The following is an 18,798-nucleotide window of genomic DNA, read 5'->3' as shown; positions in this document are numbered from 1 at the left end:
CAGGGCTCTTCTGATGTTCTTATGAAGGCCTCGGCCTCTCTGCCCTGTTGTTGGCCCTCCAGAGGAACTGGCTGGCCACTGTGTGAGACAGGAGGCTGGACTAGATGGACCCTCACTGGTCTGACCCAGCAGGGCTCTTCTGATGTTCTTCTCAGGGGAAGGCCTCTGCCTCTCTGCCCTGTTGTTGGCCCTCAAATAGAGATTTGGTAACCCTATTTGAGAACTCTACCTGCAATTATGGGAAGCCACCAGAAAGCTCAGCAGTACAACCATCTATTGGCCAGATCCCACCAAAAACCAGCCCTCCCCCCATCTTTATCTGTGTCCAGGACTCGGATTCAGCAGCAGCTCACAGGAGCACAGCTCCTGAACCTTCCTGAGGGTTCCCCCTCCTCCTCCCAACCTACCTACTTTGTCCACTGAATAGTAGGTGCAGCTGTATAACAATCCCTGGATTAGGAGAGCGGGCAGCCAGCCAGCCACCAGGGGCTTTGCCACACCCCCGGCAGCCCTCATTAACCCCTGGAGAAGCCCGCACCACCCTTTCTCCACTTCTTATGTGATTTTGGGCGTCGGGTGGCTTGCTGGCCTTTTGACTGTGGGAGGGGAGTGGCCCAGGAGAGCCCCAGGCGAGCGAGGCCTGCTTGGACTGGCTGGAACTCTAGCCAGCCCAAGCAGGCCTTGCTCACCTGGAGCTCTCCTTCCTTGCATCAGGTTGCTTTTGGCTGGTGGTAAGGGCAGCATATGCTAATGAGTTATGCTAATGAACTTCGCCACCTATTCTTCTATAAAAGGACCCCTAAATACAACCGTCTCTCGGCCAATCCCACCAAAAACCAGCGCTCCTCCCCTCATCTTTATCTGTGTCCCTGACTGCCCAGCTGCATCCCACCGGTTGCCATGCTTTGTGGGCCTGCGGGGTCGAGAGCCAGGGGCCCGTTTCCGCGTAAGGTTTCCAAGCAGGCATCAGGTAGCTATAAACTTTTAATCGCAGTCTATTCGGGCAGATTTGCTAGTAGTAAAACGCGCAGCAGCACATCACCGATCTCCTAGGCAACCCGGTCTCTCACGTACCCGTTTGTAATTAAAAATTTCCCCATAAGCTCCCTTCCCGCACAAGCGGCATTATCTCCTCGACGCTCTGCGTGTCCTGCAGCAGGCTGGGGAGGGCGACTGCGAGGCTGCAGCGCGGGTCCCCTCCTGCCGGAGAGGAGGCAGATTTGGGCTCCTTGGGGAGACGCCTCTGAGCAAAGAAGGGGGTGGGGGGGAAGTCACCCAAAGCCCAGACTGTAATCTGCAAAAGCCACATTGCACATCTGGCTTTGCAAGGGTAACTTTTCACAAAGGAGGGTGGGAATAATGCTATCAGTTCGCTCTTTCGTTTTGAAAGGCTTCACGTTTGGAAATGAAGGGAGGAAGGAAATGAGGCAAGGAGGGGGAGGGAGACAAATTCTACATAGCAGGCCCAATTTGTAAATTGTTAAGAAAACAGCCGCTTATTCAGACAGGCACAAGTATCGGTAACTCAACACCAAAACCATCTGCCACAAAATTAGGCCAAACTTTCTTTTTTTGGAACCCTTAAGCAGAGGTCCCCAACCCCCGGGCCGTGGACCGGTACCGGTGCATGGCCTGTTAGCAACTGGGCCATGGAGTGAGGCAGAGCGGCCCTGCCATCCCTTTCACCAAAAGAGGCAGTCTCGGAATGCGGAAGAGCAACCCCGTCGCCTGTTTTGCCTGCCCAGGCGGACAAAAGAGGCAGCGTGGCCTCACTCCAAAGCACCACCTCTTTAATCCGCCTGGGCAGAAAGGGCAGTGCAGCAGAGACCATCGCCTACCCCTCATTTAAAGACCCCCATCCCATGGGGGACAGGGATGGGACAGGGGGGCAGCCTGGGGTGGCAAAAACTCCAGAAACCCCCCTCCCCCACACACACTGGTCCATGGTAAAATTGTCTTCCACAAAGGTTGGGAGCCACTGCCCTTAAGGAACGGGAAATGTTTGCACTGCATAAAACATTCCCAAAGGGAGGGCTGTTGTGCACTGGAGGCTTTTGAGATGTACCAGAAATTCCTGAGCATGACTCAAAACACTGTCTACTCAATGCACAGCAGCCAAGAAGGTCAGAGTGCCTGTGTTGGAACCTTTTATCATCTGCTACCAAAATGTTAGGAAATACATGTTAAATTCAGAGGTTTGGAGTGGCAGTAATTGGAGTCGAGGCTTAAGCTTAGCAAAAGAAATAAAGTTTACTAGAAAACATCAGGAGAGGGTACTTGGGATAAAACAGAAAAACAATCTAGCTTACCAGCTAGTCTATCTATGTCTTACTACATGGCTACGTTCTTTGTCTCCTCTCTTCTTCTCCCCAAAAAGCATTTCGCCAGGAAGAAGAGCAATAAAACTTGCATACAAGATCAAGGCATTTCACACCTAACATCCTCTCTGACCAATGTTGTGTTCACATCTTTCGCGGGCAAAGTAAGAACCATCCCACAATTGAGTTTAGGTCACAATACATCACTTCCTATATCAGGTAAACAAACAGTTAACTATATAATGGCTGGAATGTACATAGCTTGTATTCCAACAGCCTGCTCCGGCTGCAACGCCACTGAGGATGTTCTCTGCAGCTGAGAACGAAACATCTGGAAGGAAAACTTTCTCCAGTAGAACACGGCACTTGAGCCCGAAAGATTCTACAAACCCTAATGACCGTCTACTCTGTTTTAGAAATGGAACTAATTCTGATTTGCAGGTATGCCTTGGGTGTAGACGGAAGAGCCACATAGAATAAACGTCAGATGTTTGAGAGCCACAAGACTTGAGCATCAGATGTCTGAGAGACACAAGACATGAACATCAGATGTTTGAGAGCCACAAGACAGAGAGGACGGGAGAGAGAGAGAGAGATTAAAAGAAAGCAACTTTAACTTTGAATGCATTCTTCAAGCCATCAACTGGTTTGGATTGAAAAGTGATTTAAAGAGAAACAAATGCCTTCTCCAAGGTGGCTGATGGGGTGGCAAGGGCTTCAAGAGCCACACAATATGTGTGAAAGAGCCACATGTGGCTCCTGAGCCACAGTTTGGCCACCCCTGGTGTAGACCGTCAGAAAGGAAACTGTCATGCCCGGAATCCAAACACTCGCATGCGCTTCCATTCAGTAAAATGGTCAGTGAACGATCTCTCAATCTGCTGTGCAACCACAAAACTAAGTACTCGGCAGAAAAAGCCACCTCCTTTGAGCTCACCAGAGCAGAATGTTGCCCCCCCCCCTCGTTCCTGCGGGGAAACTCTGGGTGCTGAGGAAGGCAGAAAATGCCTCCGTTTCATTGGGAAAAAAAGATACTGCTTTGCTGTTCTAACCAGTTCCCTGCAGGAGGGGAAACACGTTACACACGCACACACACAAACTCGGTTTGTTAAATATTTAATCCAACTCACGCTCAGCTCTTTGAGCTGCATCTTTGTGCCCCAAGAAAATGCTACAGGCTGTCCAGAACTCAAAGACCCCTCTCCTTCCTTGGAGGTTTTTAAGCTAGATGGCCCTCTGATAGCAATGTGGATCCTGTGAATTTAGGGGGAGCGGAATTTTTGAATTTCCTGCATTGTACACGGGGTTGGACTAGATGACCCTGGAGGTCTCCTCCAACTCTATGATTCCATGGAAAATCAGACCCACTGGCAGAGAAATCAGGAAGGTCCTCCCACTTCTGCCTCAAAGTATGGGTATTCTGAAAATGAGAAGATCATGCACTCGTTAGCAGATATAGATGAATTTGTATCCTGTAGAGTTGCTCTTTTTGCTTCTGCTGCTAAGAAGTTCAGAGCCAGGGCAGGTCTCATAAGGGTTAACCTGCAGACCAGTTTATCTTATTCCTGTCTTATTGTCTCATTTTATCATTTTATTCTTGTGACGGCAGTTCTAGTTTTATGGTATTTTATTGTCATTTTTTTGCAGTACTTGAAAGTTTTGCAATCTTGTTATGGCCAATGGCTAATACAATAAAATGTGACTTTGACTGAGTGGGAACTTGTGGGAAGGTGTTTTGAGATGGTCTTCTGTGGAGATTGCGGGGGGGGTGGGGGGGGTGGAATGCCTCAGACTCAAAGGGCAAGAGACAAGGCTCATCCTTTGAAATTGGGAGGAATATTTTGGCTTGATGCAACAAGAAGAGCATCTGCACACTGTGAGAAATGATCAGGGGAACGTGGTGAGCCCAGAGGCCTAAACAGGGACGCCTTGTGACTGCGCTTAATGCTGCAGGGACCTGCTGAACTCCGAGTCCCCCCTACAGCCAGCAGACACTAAGCAATTCATGCCACAGGTCACGAAAATGTACTTAAATTGGCGCCAATTAACACTGCCCCCCTACACAGAGTTCCACGTGGCTCTGCAGTGTTGCTGGGGTGTATCTGGGCAGCAGCTTTTTGCTGGGCTCCAAGACACACAACTGGAAACACAAGTGCCACGGACACCACAGCACTCAGCGTCAGAAGACGCATGTTGTGAAGAATACACTGCTGTTATGCCGATAAAGGTTTCTGAAACTGGGATTGGATTGGAATACACTGCTGCTCCATCTCAGACTGGCACCCAATCTCCAAAGCCTTGAGAAAAATGCACCACTGGAGCCTCTGCCAGCGGCTCACAATCTTCTATATCTTCTCCCCTCACAACAGACAACCTGTGAGGTGGGTGGGGCTGAGAGAGCTCTTCCAGAAGCTACCCTTTCAAGGACAACTCCTGCAAGAGCTATGACTGACCCGAGGCCATTCCAGCAGCTGCAAGTGGAGGAGTGGGGAATCAAACCCAGTGCTCCCAGAGAAGAGTCCACACATTTAACCACTACACCAAACTGGAGAGCCAGTTTGGTGCAGTGGGTAAGTGCGTGGACTCTTCTCTGGGAGCACTGGGTTTGATTCCCCACTCCTCCACTTGCAGCTGCTGGAATGGCCTTGGGTCAGCCAAAGCTCTCTTATCTGGAAGAACCGGGTTGGATTCCCCACTCCTCCACTTGCACCTGCTGGAATGGCCTTGGGTCAGCCAGAGCTCTCTTATCTGGAAGAACCGGGTTGGATTCCCCACTCCTCCACTTGCACCTGCTAGAATGGCCTTGGGTCAGCCAGAGCTCTCTTATCTGGGAGAACCGGGTTTGATTCCCCACTCCTCCACTTGCAGCTGCTGGAATGGCCTTGGGTCAGCCAAAGCTCTCTTATCTGGAAGAACCGGGTTGGATTCCCCACTCCTCCACTTGCACCTGCTGGAATGGCCTTGGGTCAGCCAGAGCTCTCTTATCTGGGAGAACCGGGTTTGATTCCCCATTCCTCCACTTGCAGCTGCTGGAATGGTCTTGGGTCAGCCAAAGCTCTCTTATCTGGAAGAACCGGGTTGGATTCCCAACTCCTCCACTTGCACCTGCTAGAATGGCCTTGGGTCAGCCATAGCTCTCATAGGAGATATCCTTGAAAGGGCAGCTGCTGTGAGAGCCCTCTCCAGCCCCACCCACCTCACAGGGTGTCTGTTGTGGGGGAGGAAGGTAAAGGCGATTGTGAGCTGCTCTGAGACTCTTCAGAGTGAAGGGCGGGATATAAATCCAACATCTTCTTCTCTGTGTACCCATTAAACAATTAATTATTAAAATGCTTTACCCAATCCTTTCTTTAGTTTCTAAATTTTTATATTACCTCTCGGTGGAAATACCGAACATTCATATAATGTGTTAATTTCCACAATTCAAGCCACATTAGAAAATCCAAAGTATCTGTCCAGTACTAAAGCCCGACCCACAATATCCGCCAGGTGGTGGCTGCAGATCTTCAGGCGACAGAGATCAGCTCACCTGTTTCAGTTTATTTCAATTTATATCCCGCCCTTCCAACCGAAGCGGCTCAGGGCGGCTTCGGAGAAAAGGGCTACTTTGGAAGGTAGACTCTATGGCAGCAAACCCAACTGGAGTCCCTCCCCTTCCCAAACTCCGCTCTGCAGACCTCCAGGGTATTTCCCAACCTGGATCTCGAGGCTTTACTTACAATCAACGTTCCCTCTAAGCTGCAGAGTCCTGTGAGCAAAAATTCTACTTTTTGAGCTACTGGCATTAAAGTTGCGAACTCCTGCATAAGTTATCGTGCTCTGGGGTCATCCTTCCTGAGCTAAGACAGAAACGTGTGAGCTGGAGGCTAAAAATCTGTGAGGTAGCTCACACTAACTTAGCTTAGAGGGAACACTGCTTACAATGCATGGTATACCAGAGTTTACCCTCTGAAGGTACCTTCCTCTAGGGCAGGGGTGTCAAAGTCATTTGTTATGAGGGCTGGATCTGACATAAATGAGACCTTGTTGGGCCGGGCCGGGCCATGAGTGTACCTATTTAAGATTAGGTAGCAGAGATATAAACTTGTTAAAGGACACAGACAAATACGACTAAAGATTTTTTTTAAAAAACCCTTAAAATAAAACATGCTTTAAAACATTAGCACTTGTTGGTCTTAAAAGTCTTTCTTTGTATTTCTCTCATGGGATCCAGGGAACTGGGCAAAGGAAGCTCTGGCTCTTTCCCTCCCTCCCCAGGGAACCAAGAAGGGGAAGAGCCTCAGCCGATGGAGAAAATCTAGATTTTGCTCTGTAGCTCCTGTGTGATTGAGCAAGCCTGGCAAAGCAAGCTGAGATGCGGAAGGAAGCAAGAGAGAGGGAGAAGGAAACAGACAAGAGTCAGTTGCTCAGGGGCCTGATTCAGCCCCCAGACTGCATGCTTGACACCCCTGTTCTAGGGGAACTGATCTCTGGGGGTGAGTTGTAACTCTGAGAGAACTCAACGCCGCACCTGGAGGTTGGCAACCCCAAGCTTCTCTGCTAGCCACAAGGCAGTGATGTGCAGAAACCATCTGCCTGCATTGGGAGCTGTAAGGAAGTCCCCTTCCATTAAATGTGGCAGCCAGAATGTAGGGATTGGGGAACGAGCCAACCCTAGTTTCTCTCTTGAATGCAGCCCAGTCCTCGTGGACACCCAAAGCTGCCTTAGAGTGGCCCAGTGATGCAAGGCCAGCCCTCTCTGGAGAGCCAGTTTGGTGTAGTGGTTAAGTGCGCAGACTCTTATCTGGGAGAACCGGGTTTGATTCCCCACTCCTCCACTGCTGGAATGGCCTTGCGTTAGTCATAGCTCTGGCAGAGGTTGTCCTTGAAAGGGTGGTTGAAAGAGTCAGTTTGGTGTAGTGGTGAAGTGTGTGGATTCTTATCTGGGAGAACCGGGTTTGATTCCCCCCTTCTCCACTTGCAGATGCTGGAATGGCTTTGGGTCAGCCATAGCTCTGGCAGAGGTTGTCCTTGAAAGGGCAGCTGCTGTGAGAGCCCTCTCCAGCCCCACCCACCTCACAGGGTGTCTTTTGTTGGGGAGGAAGATAAAGGAGATTGTGAGCTGCTCTGAGACTCTTCGGAGTGGAGGGCGGGATATAAATCCAATATCCTTCTTCTTCTTCTGAGCCTTTTCACGGCAGAGAACAGGGATTGGCCCCTGAGACTTCTACATCCTCTCAAATGAGTTTTGGCCCTTTGCAAGTTGCCTGTTGCACTCCCCTATTTCTTGCGCTCTCTGCAAAGGCCTGTTGCACAAAAGCCACACTCTCTCCAGAAATGTGGCACTCTGAACAGCTGCAAAAATAACAAACCCATTTTATCTGCTGACAGCGCTCCGTTGTCAAGGCCTAGAGTTTAACGCTCACATCTAAGTGAGCATTTCTTTCTTTCTTTCTTTCCTTTTTAAGGGGAGGGGGAGAGCCGTGGTGGTGGGGGACATTAAAATAAATAGACAGACAATACCCGCTATGCTCCAAGAGTTTGCAGGCTACTGCCAGCTGGGAAGCTACAGCCTATGAAATATGCATCACAGTGAACAAAGCCGAGTCGAAATATCCAGGGTTTGGGGGTGGGAGGCAAGTAACCCTTTCCTGCATGCGATGCTGTCAAGGTGAGGGCATGAAGGCATCGGCAGAGGCTAAAGGGTGCCACCTGTACCAAAGCAAAGAGACATAAGATGGCAGGGAAATGACATTGCTATGAAATAGGCGTTGGGAGTTAAATGGAGCTCTGCGAATGGATCGGGATTGAGGAGGCACAAGTATGTAAGCAGAGCCCTGGATGGATCAGGCCAGTGGTCCATCAAATCCAGCATCCTGCCGCACACCTTGGCCAACCAGTTCCTCTGGAGGGCCAACAACAAGGCCCAGAGGCTGAGGCCTTCCCCAGAGGTTGTCTCCTGGCACTGGGATGCAGACGTTTAGTGCCTCTGAACATGGAGGTTCCCCTCCGTCACCAGGGCTAGTAGCCAGCCAATGACAGGCTTCTCCTCCACGCATCTATCTAATCCCCTTTCAAAGCTGTCTCTGATTGTGGCCCTCACTACACCCTCTGGCAAAGAATCCCACATTTTCATCTTGAAGAAGTTTCCGGCTCAACATTAGGAAGAACTTCCTGACAGTCAGAGCAGTTCCTCAGTGGAAGAGGCTTCCTCCTTGGGAGGTGGTGGGCTCTCCTTCCTTGGAGGTTTTGAAACAGAGGCTAGATGGCCATCTGACAGCGATAAGGATCCTGTGAATTTAGGGGGAGTTGTTTGTGAGTTTCCTGCATTGTGCAGGGGGTTGGACTTGATGATCCTGGAGGTCCCTTCCAGCTCTAAGATTCTGTTAGGAAGAACTTCCTGACCGTTAGAGTGGTTCCTCAGTGGAACAGGCTTCCTCCTCGGGAGGTGGTGGGCTCTCCTTCCTTGGAGGTTTTGAAACAGAGGCTAGAGGGCCACCTGACAGCAATGAAGATCCTGGAACTTAGGGGGAGGGGTTTCTGAAGTTCCTGCATTGTTGCACTAGATGACCCTGGGGGATCCCTTCCAACTCTATGATTCTATAAGTATTTCCCTTTGTCCATCCTGAATCTAGAGCCCAGTAGAATCTAGAGCCAGTTTGGTGTAGTGGTGAAGTGTACGGACTCTTATCTGAGAGAACCGGGTTTGATTCCCTCCTCCTCCACTTGCAGCTGCTGGAATGGCCTTGGGTCAGCTATAGCTCTCACAAGAGATGTCCTTGAAAGGGCAGCTTCTGGGAGAGCTCTCTCAGCCCCACCCACCTCACAGGTCATCTGTTGTGGGGGAGGAAGGTAAAGGAGCTTGTAAGCCACTATGAGTCTATTTCAGAGAGGAGGGCAGGGTATAAATCTACAGTCTTCTTCTTTGGTCTTCTAGCAGCTCCTTAGGGGTGAAGTTCTCCAAGCAACTCCTACAGCCAGCTGTGGGCACAACACACAACAGCTCAACTAGTCTGGTTGGGCAAATGCTCCTCAGCCATCCACAGGGATACCCACCTTTGCTTCCTAGCTGGAGGAGGGAAGATGCTGAGAGGGGGTGTTGTAAGCAAGGAGCACCAAACTTGGAAGGGATTTGCTCACTCCCTGGTTCTGCCGCCCCACTCCCTCCTAAACATTTCAGTCGGCGGCACTCATCCCTTAGCGGCAGAAAGGTTAGAAATAGTCACAGTGCTTCTGTGCACAGTGCAGCCAGTTTGGTGTGGGGGTTAAGAGCAGAAGACTCCAACCCAGTGTTCCCTTTAAGCTGAGTTAGTGTGAGCTAGCTCACAGATTTTTAGCCTCCAGCTCACAGATTTTTGTCTTCGCTCAGGAAGAAATGACCCCAGAGCACACTAATTCATGCAGTAGCTCACAACTTTAATGCCAGCAGCTCAAAAAGTAGAATTTTTGCTCACAAGACTCTGCAGCTTAAAGAGAACATTGCAACCAGGCTTGACTCTCCACTCCTCCTCCACATGCAGCCAGCTGGGTGACCTTCGGTCAGCCACAGTCCTTGCAGAGCTTGCAGGGTGTCCGTTGTGGGGAGAGGAAGGGAAAGGAGATTGTAAGCTGCTCTGAGACTCCAAGTGAAGGGCAGGGTAGAAATCCAGCTCTTCTCCTCCTCTGGGCCCCACGCCTTTAGGGGTCCCAGGCCAACTTCCCCCTGCCCAGGTTTGCTAGCAGCTCTCCCAGCCTGCATGGACAGCCAGCAACTGAGCTGCTCTTTGCCCAGCTTGCCTGCTGCAGCATCAGAACAAAGTCTGAGTCCAGGGGCAACTTTAGGATGAACGACGTTTTATTCAAGGCATAAGCTTTCACCTTGAATAAAACTTCATTGGTCTTAAAGGTGCCAAAGGACTCAAACTGGCCAGACCTTGAATTCAGCAGGAGCTCATAGGAGTGCAGCTCCTGAACCTTTCTGACAGCCCCCGCTCCTCCTTCCCACCTACCTACCTTGTCCACTGAATAGGAGGTGCAGCTGCATAACAAACGCTGGATTAGGAGAGCGGGCAGCCAGTCAGTCACCAGGGGCTTTGCCACGCCCCCAGCAGCCCTCATGAACCTCTGGAAAAGCCCACAGCACCCTTCCTCCTCTTCTTATATGATTCTGGGCTGTGGGTGGCTTGCTGGTCTTTTGACTGTGGGGGAGGGGCAGCCAAGGAGAGCCCCAGGCAAGCGAGGCCTGCTCGGGCTGGTTGGATCACCCAGGACTGTCCTTTCTTGCATCAGGTTGCTGTTGGTTGGTTGGTTGGGGGCAGCATATGCAAATGAATTATGCTAATGAGCTCCACCACCTACTTTCCTACAAAACAGCCCCTATAAAAGGCCATTCTTCATTTTCACACACTGCTCGCACCGACACAATGGATCCTGGTGAGGCGAAACTTTCCGCTTTATTTAACCCATACGAATGTATTATCTATTCTATTGCACAGCAGTAATTTCTTACTTTATGCATACAATGAAGACCCTGATTACCAGAAAAGCATGACTTGGTAGCGATGGCAAAGCCTCAACTGGCCTTGTCACTTCCCTCTCTGGTTTCTTAAGGGCAAAAGTGCAGGACACCGGCGGAGCCGCTGAAGCCAAAACGGAAGCTGCAGACAGTGCCGAGGAGGTTCACGGAGAGGTTCCAGCACTCTCTAATGAAGCAAAGTGGGAGAAGGGACGGCAAGCGCCAGCAAACTTCCCGCTAAGGAGATTATTGATCTTTGGCAGCGCCAGAAACCAGCTTTGCAAATTACATCCGCCCTCTGGCTCCACTCTCACCCAGCGGCTCTCTGGCTGCCGAGTGCAGCTTTCTAAGGCACGCAGGAGAAGTGACAGCTTGGTTTTCGCCTGGCGGATTACGGTTTTGCTCTGGGGTTTTTCCTTCCAAGTTGTAAGGGGGCCTATCATCCATCTAAGTTGCACAGAGGAACATTAGGAACAAAAGGATCTGAAGAAATTAGAATGCATCTGACCATGAATGGGGTGTTTAAACACTCTAGAGGGGGGGGAAGAAGAAGAAGATGATGATATTGGAGTTATACCCCGCCCTTCACTCTGAATCTCAGAGTCTCAGAGTGGCTCACAATCTCCTTTACCTTCCTCCCTCACAACAGACACCCTGTGAGGTGGGTGGGGCTGAGAGGGCTCTCACAGCAGCTGCCTTTTCAAGGACAACCTCTGCCAGAGCTGTGGCTGACCCAAGGCCGTTGCAGCAGCTGCAAGTGGAGGAGTGGGGAATCAAACTCGGTTCTCCTAGATAAGAGAGCTCTGGCTGACCCAAGGCCATTCCAGCAGGAGAAAACAGAGGCTTTGCTCTGTGGCTCCTGTGCGATTAACAAGCCTTGCAAAGCAAGCTGTGATGCAGAAGGAAGGAAGAGAGAGGGAGAAGGAAGCAAATCACAGGCAGTTGCTTGGGGATCTGATAGGAGCCCTCCGGGGGCCTGATTTGGCCCCCGGGCTGCATGTTTGACACCCTTGCACTACACTACGCTGGTGCTTCCTCAGTCTCCTTGGCCCAGGCCCAGCCTTTCAGCCTTCGTGCCTCCCGCTCTGTCCAACGGAAATCATTTGTTTAAAGAAAGATGTGCCGGACATCGGTACAGCCAGCTGTCAATCCAAGTTGGCTTTTAAAAGCCTGGATTGTTTAAAATGAATTTTGCTTGATTTTCCACTTTGGGTTTTATCTGGAAAAAAGCCCCTCAGTCTGACTTTGCAAAGCAAAGAGGGGCAGAGATTTTGCAAAGTAAAGAAGGGTTCTGGTTGATATGGAGAATGGAAAGCTCTCCTGCCGAAGAATCAGCCTCTTTGAGACCCAGCGCACTCATCCCTTCTAAACACAGGAGGACGGAACGGAGGGGTCTCAGCCAAAGGGATACCCAAAGGCAGGCCTGCCCTTTGCTTGCCCTGTTCTACCAGGGAGCAAAGGTGGGAGAATGAGCAGCCACTTGAAGGCAGATGGGTCGAGGCCCTCCCCACACCAGAGGACCCAGAGATGCCTAAGAAGAGTTCATGAAAAGGCCAGACGAAGACTTTGCAGAGACAGCAGCCAGGACTCTCGCAAAGAGGACCACCGGACCAATTCTCCGGGGGCAGACAGCACCCTCTCCCCTGTACATGGATGAAGAGGGGGAGCTCAGAAAGCCTCCTGGGAAAACCTACCAGGAAATCAGCAAGAGCCCTGAAGCCCAGCCCAGCCGTGGGGAAAATAACAGCCTGGATGATGGTAAACAAGTAGAAGCTTAATCCTGACACGAGAGAGGTTCTCTGGGTTAGTGGGAAGGCAGACCAGGGACTGCAGATCTCCCGTCTTGGACGGGGTCATTCTCCCCTCAAGAAGCCTGACACAGCAGTCACCTTAGAAGACCGTCAGAAATATACAACCAACACTCTGTGTACCAAAAATTCAATAGAAATGTATTTAAATGCCACTAAATCCCCAAATCAGACGAGCCCCGTGGGGCAGAGTGGCAAAGCTGTAGTACTGCAGTTATAAGCTCTGCTCTGAGTTCAATCGCAGCGGAAGCTGGGTTCAGGTAGCCGGCTCGAGGTTGACTCAGTCTTCCATCCTTCTGAGGTTGGTAAAATGAATACCCAGCTTGCTGGGGGGGAAGTGTAGATGACTGGGGAAGGCAATGGCAAACTACCCCGTAAAAAGTCTGCTGTGAAAACATCGTGATGCAACATCACCCCAGAGTTGGAAATGACTGGTGCTTGCACAAGGGACTACCTTTTTTAATGCCCAAATATAACAACAATAGTCACCATGTATCATCATAGAACATAATAATGGAAAAAATACAAAAGGAAACCATGTCAGTTGCTCGTCACAGCTACTGTCCACATAAGGCAAAAATGCCAAAGTCTCATGTTTTCTTGCAGATAGTCCAACAACAGGCCGGTCCAGTTATGGAAACCTTCTCGGATACAAAATCCTTCTTCTCGGGGCCATTTATATTATTAGCAAAATTCAATTGGTCCAGTAGTGCCAGAATTCACTGCAACGATCCTCTATATTGATCCAGGCTTCCTCCAATCTTTATGCATAGTCCACAAGACGCTGCTGTTATTTACCTTCCATATCAGCATTGAGGACTATCTGCAAGGATACTTGGGAATTTAGTGGCATTTAAATACATTTCTATTGAATTTTTGGTACACAGAGAGTTGGTTGTGTATTTCTGAAGCTCTTCTTCCTCCATGGTCCCGATACTACTGTGACCTTAGAAAACCAGGTAGCTCAGAGTGCTTCCATCCACCTACAGCTGGTGTGTCAACAGGGCCCATTCCTGATCGGGCTCAGAACATCGGGCCATTCAACTAGGAACTGTCAGTGTTGACTGCCTGACAGCTGCTCTCCAAAGTCTCGGGCAGAAGAAGGCCTTTCCCCAGCAACTGCTCTCTGAGCTCCTTCAACTGGACATGCTGCCAGGGATTGACCTTTGGCACCCACAGCAGGTACTCTGCTACCAATCACATGATTTGTTTGGGAACGCAAACACGTGATTCAGAAAATCAACCTGGAGCTGCCTGGCCAGCTTGGCCTAGGTCTTCATCATCACAGCTGGTGGAGCAAAACCCCAAATGCCTTGACACTTCCCCTGCATGCCTTGGCCCAGCCGTCCGCCGTGGTACCTTGGTGCCATGCTCATCACCTTCAGCGTGGACGGTGGAGGTGGGGCCATCCCGCTGTGAGCTCTCCGTGGCAATGCGCACCTTCACCCCCGGCAGTGGAGTCCCTACCGAACCTGGAAGAAAGGAGGCAAGAGGAAAGCTGAAGAAGAAGAAGAAGATATTGGATTTTTATCCCGCCCTATACTCTGAATCTCAAGAGTCTCCGAGCGGTCACGATGTCCTTTACCTCGTCCCCAAAACAACAGACACCCTGTGAGGTGGGTGGGGCTGAGAGGGCTCTCACAGCAGCTGTCCTTTCAAGGACAACTCCTACAAGAGCTCTGGCTGACCCAAGGTCACTCCAGCAGGTGCAAGCGGAGGAGTGGGGAATCAAACCTGGTTCTCCCAGATAATAGTCCACGCGCTTAACCACTACACCAAACTGGCTCTCAGGAGACAGACATCCTGTCAGGCAGGTGGGGCTGAGAGAGCTCTCACAGAAGCTGCCCTTTCAAGGACAACTCTGTGAGAGCTCTGGCTGACCCAAGGCCATTCCAGCAGGTGCAAGTGGAGGAGTGGGGAATCAAACCCAGTTCTCCCAGAGAAGAGTCCGTGCACTTAACCACCACACTAAACAGGCTCTCAGACACCCTGTGAGGCGGGAGGGGCTGAGAGAGTTCTTCCAGAAGCTGCCCTTTCAAGGACAACTCCTGTGAGAGCTCTGGCTGACCCAAGGCCCTTCCAGCAGGTGCAAGTGGAGAAGTGGGGAATCAAACCCAGTTCTCCCAGATAAGAATCTGCACACTTCACCACTACACCATAGCTGACCAAAGGTGGAGCCGGTGCTATGGATGAAGAATTTGGACTTCCTCTGTGGGATGCTGCATTGCTCCACAAAACAAGTCCTAAGGGAGACTGAGAAGGAAGCCATGTTGGTTTGCAGTAGAACAGCTGCAGGAACACTTCAAAAGGGATGAAGGGAGTTTTGATCCTCAAAGCTTCTACCCAAAAGGTCCTAAGATGGAATTCAACTTTCTATAATAGTTAAAACCACGCTTTTCACAAGTAAAAGAAACTGCATGACTTATTTTTTCGAATTTATATCACCACCTTGTTATAAACACAATTAACTTATCATGGACTTTGGGGCAAGGCACAGAATATACTCCCAGCCCCTGAGAGAGGGTTGCCAGTTCCGGATAGGGAAATATCTGGAGTTTGGGGAAGGGCAGGGTTTGGGAAACAGGGGGACGGACCTCTGCAGGAGAGTCAATGAAATTGCTGAGCAGTTAGAACAGATAAAAGGAAGTCTTTCTTCGCCCAAAGGGTGATTAACATGTGGAATTCACTGCCACAGGAGGTGGTGGCGGCTGCAAGCATAGCCAGCTTCAAGAGAGGATTGGAGAAACATTTGGAGCAGAAGTCCATCAGTGGCTATTAGCCGCAGGGTATTGATGGAACTCTCTGTCTGGGGCAGTGATGCTCTGTATTCTGGGTGCTTGGGGGCGGGGCAGTGGGAGGGCTTCTATTGCCCTGGCCCCACTGATGGACCTCCTGATGGCACCTGGGGTTTTTTTGGCCACTGTGTGACACAGAGTGTTGGACTGGAGGGGCCATTGGCCTGATCCAACATGGCTTCTCTTATGTTCTTATGTCTGGGGCAAGTGATGCTCTGTATTCTTGGTGCTTAGGGGGGTCACAGTGGGAGGGCTTCTAGTGCCCTGGCCCCACTGATGGACCTCCTGATGGCACCTGGGGTTTTTTTTGGCCACTGTGTGACACAGAGTGTTGGACTGGAGGGGCCATTGGCCTGATCCAACAGGGCTTCTCTTATGTCCTAATGTCTGGGCCAGTGATTATCTGTATTCTGGGTGCTTGGGGGGGGCAGCAGTGGGAGGGCCTCTAATGTCCTGGCCCCACTGATGGACCTCCTGATGTCACCTGTTTTTTGGGCCACTGTGTGACACAGAGTGTTGGACTGGATGGGCCATTGGCCTGATCCAACATGGCTTCTCTTATGTTCTCATGTCTGGGACAGTGATGCTCTGTATTCTTGGTGCTTGGGGGGTGGGGAACAGTGGGAGGGCTTCTATTGCCCAGGCCCCACTGGTGGGCCTCCTGATGGCACCTGGGGTTTTTTTGGCCACTGTGTGACACGGAGTGTTGGACTGGATGGGGCGTTGGCATGATCCAACATGGCTTCTCTTATGTTCTTTTGTCTGGGGCAGTGATGCTCTGTATTCTTGATGCCTGGTGGGGGGACAACAGTGAGAAAGTTTCCAGTGTCCTGGCCCCACTGATGGACCTCCTGACGTCACCTGGTTTTTTGGCCACTGTGTGACACGGAGTGTTGGACTGGATGGGCCGTTGGCATGATCCAACATGGCTTCTCTTATGTTCTTAATCCATTCTGCCTCCACCTAAGTTTTGTTCTTTGAAAAAATAACCCCATACATGTATTTTTGAAATGAGGACAGAAAAGAGGTGCTCTCTAAGGGAAATGCAAGAACTTGAGGGCATCCCTTGAAGCTGAAGGGCAGTAGGTTAAAGACAGAAAAAGGGGAATACTACTTTACAAAGAGAGTGATTCAAATGTGGGAGTCGCTGCCAGAGGACGTAGTGACGGCCACAGGAATAAACAACTTTCAAAGGGGATTAGAGAGATTCTCTGTTGACCCAGTGCAACACCCACTTCCGAGAGAGAAACAACGTCTTGTGCTCCCTCCAGAGCAGGCCCGGTGCATGAGGGTCTGTTGCCAAAGGCAGAACCCCAACGTGCCCCACCCCGGGGAAAAAGTTTGCCCGCATAAAGCATGTGCATGCGGCATGATGACGTCACCCAAAGGTGACATCATCACGTCGGGCGCTTAAGTGTTTCCCCTGCCCAGCACTCTCCAAATTTGGGAGGCACTGAGGATGGGAAGTGCTCTTCTTTCTGGGCATTGAGGGGCCTCAGCACCCACTCAGAGGCTCCGGGATGTGTGAGCAGGGAGGGGGTGCCTGCCCTCACCCCTGCTGGGAGCTGGCGTCCTAGGTCGCCGACTCCCATGTGCCGGCCCTGCTCCTGAGTGAACTGTATGCCTGTGCATGCTTCCCATGGTGCCATGTCTTCAGATAAAAGGTAAAGGTAAAGGTAGTCCCCTGTGCAAGCACCAGTCGTTTCCAACTCTGGGGTGATGTTGCTTTCACAACGTTTTCACAGCAGACTTTTTACGGGGTGGTTTGCCATTGCCTTCACCAGTCATCAACACTTTCCTCCCCAGCAAGCGGGCACTCATTTTACTGACCGAGGATAGAAGCCTGAGTCAACCTCAAGCTGGCTACCTGAAAACCCAGCTTCCGCCGGGGATCGAACTCAGGTCGTGAGCAGAGCTTAGGACTGCAGAACTGCAGCTTTAACACTCTGCCCCGCGGGGCTCTTAGAGTCCTTAAATGACTCTGCATTTGCTCAGCAGCAACCATACAACAGATGGGGGGTGGGGGAGTATTCAAACCAATGCTCCAGAAAGCAAAGAATTCAGTGTGAACTAGTGACGCTGAGATTATATTACTGCGGGGGGCTAGCCTTGAGAAGTGCTCAGAAAACCACAGTTGGTTCAAAATGCCCCTGCTCGGTTACTTACTGGGACTGGCTGCTAAAAAGGTCAAGGTAGTCCCCTGTGCAAGCACCAGTCGTTTTCACGGCAGACTTTTTACGGGGTGGTTTGTCATTGCCTTCTCCAGTCATCTACACTTTCCCTCCAGCAAGCTGGGGACTCATTTGACCGATGGAAGGATGGAAGGCTGGGTCAACCTGGAGCTGGCTACCTGAACCAGCTTTTGCTGAGATCGAACTCCGGTTGTGAGCAGAGGGCTCCAACTGCAGTACTGCAGCTTTACCACTCTGCACCACGGGGCTCACTCTTCAGATAACCACAGGTAATCTTTGAAGGTACAACATTCCTTTGCTTATTACAAGGAGAAGGAAGACCTGCACCCAGGTTTCTCAATGCTCCACACCCTAGCACACACAAACACACACACACACAAAAACCCCCTCAAACAGAAGCCTCCCCCCCAATTCGGTCCCCATATTGCCAAAATAAACCCCACATCTAACAGCAGCCCCTGCTGGGAAGCGACTTGTCACACTTCCTCCACAAAGGGTCTCTCTCTCTCTCTCTCCCCACCCCCCTCGCCCCCTTCAACCAAAACTGACAGAAAGCAGAGGTCTATAAAAGGCTGGGAAATGCTGACAACGTTAATTATAGCGAGCAGCAGCACGACAGCGCAATTAAAGTCTTCCCGCGAAGACAATGCCTTGTAGTCCTCGGGCCTCAGTGACATTTCAGAACAAAGTCTGCGGTGCGGCTAACGGGGTCCCCGATTTGGCTCCCCAGCAAGTGGCACCAGCAAAGCTTTTGGGAGGGGGAGAGGAGAAGGGGTGGGTGGAAGACTAAAGCCTAAGAATTTTTTTCTTTTTAAACCCCCACCATCTTGGTAGCTTCTTGTCCCTGGACAGCATTGCTACAGAACTGCAGGGTGGGAACGGCTGTCTCTTTCCCTTTCGGTTTGAGAGCTCCTGGCCACTTGGCGTGGTGCCCACCCGGCCGAAGCCGGCTCAAGACAGGCAGCCGTCGGGAGAAGGAAGCAACCCTATTAGTCTTCCTCCTCCTCCTCCTCCGGCTTCCCCCTCTGTTTAAGTTAGATGTCAGTTCTTCCCTGATAAATTTAATTGGCCCTGCGGTCTGTGTCCTTTAGTATCAGGGGACCGCGGAGGCTGTTCTGCCTGGTGGGTCCTGGGAGAATTGAAACAGGCCAACGATAAGGCTCTCCGCACTCTCCCTGTCAACAGTCTATGGAGTCCCCGCTGCAGGAGCTA

General features: G+C 50.9%; 1 protein-coding gene across 1 annotated transcript in view; it reads right to left on the bottom strand.

The window, feature by feature from the left end:
• The window catches only part of ACSF3 (acyl-CoA synthetase family member 3), a 110,222-nt gene that overhangs the window by 60,248 nt on the left and 31,176 nt on the right, over nt 1-18,798 (bottom strand). The window contains exon 5 of the mRNA XM_060253566.1: nt 13,959-14,071. Within this exon, the coding sequence (XP_060109549.1) occupies nt 13,959-14,071 (113 nt within the window). The remainder of the gene's footprint in view (nt 1-13,958; nt 14,072-18,798) is intronic.

Source organism: Heteronotia binoei, chromosome 14, assembly GCF_032191835.1.
Source record: "Heteronotia binoei isolate CCM8104 ecotype False Entrance Well chromosome 14, APGP_CSIRO_Hbin_v1, whole genome shotgun sequence".
Classification (NCBI taxonomy): Eukaryota; Metazoa; Chordata; class Lepidosauria; order Squamata; family Gekkonidae; genus Heteronotia; species Heteronotia binoei.
Note: the sequence above shows the minus strand (reverse complement) of the source record. Positions and strands in the feature narration are given on the sequence as shown.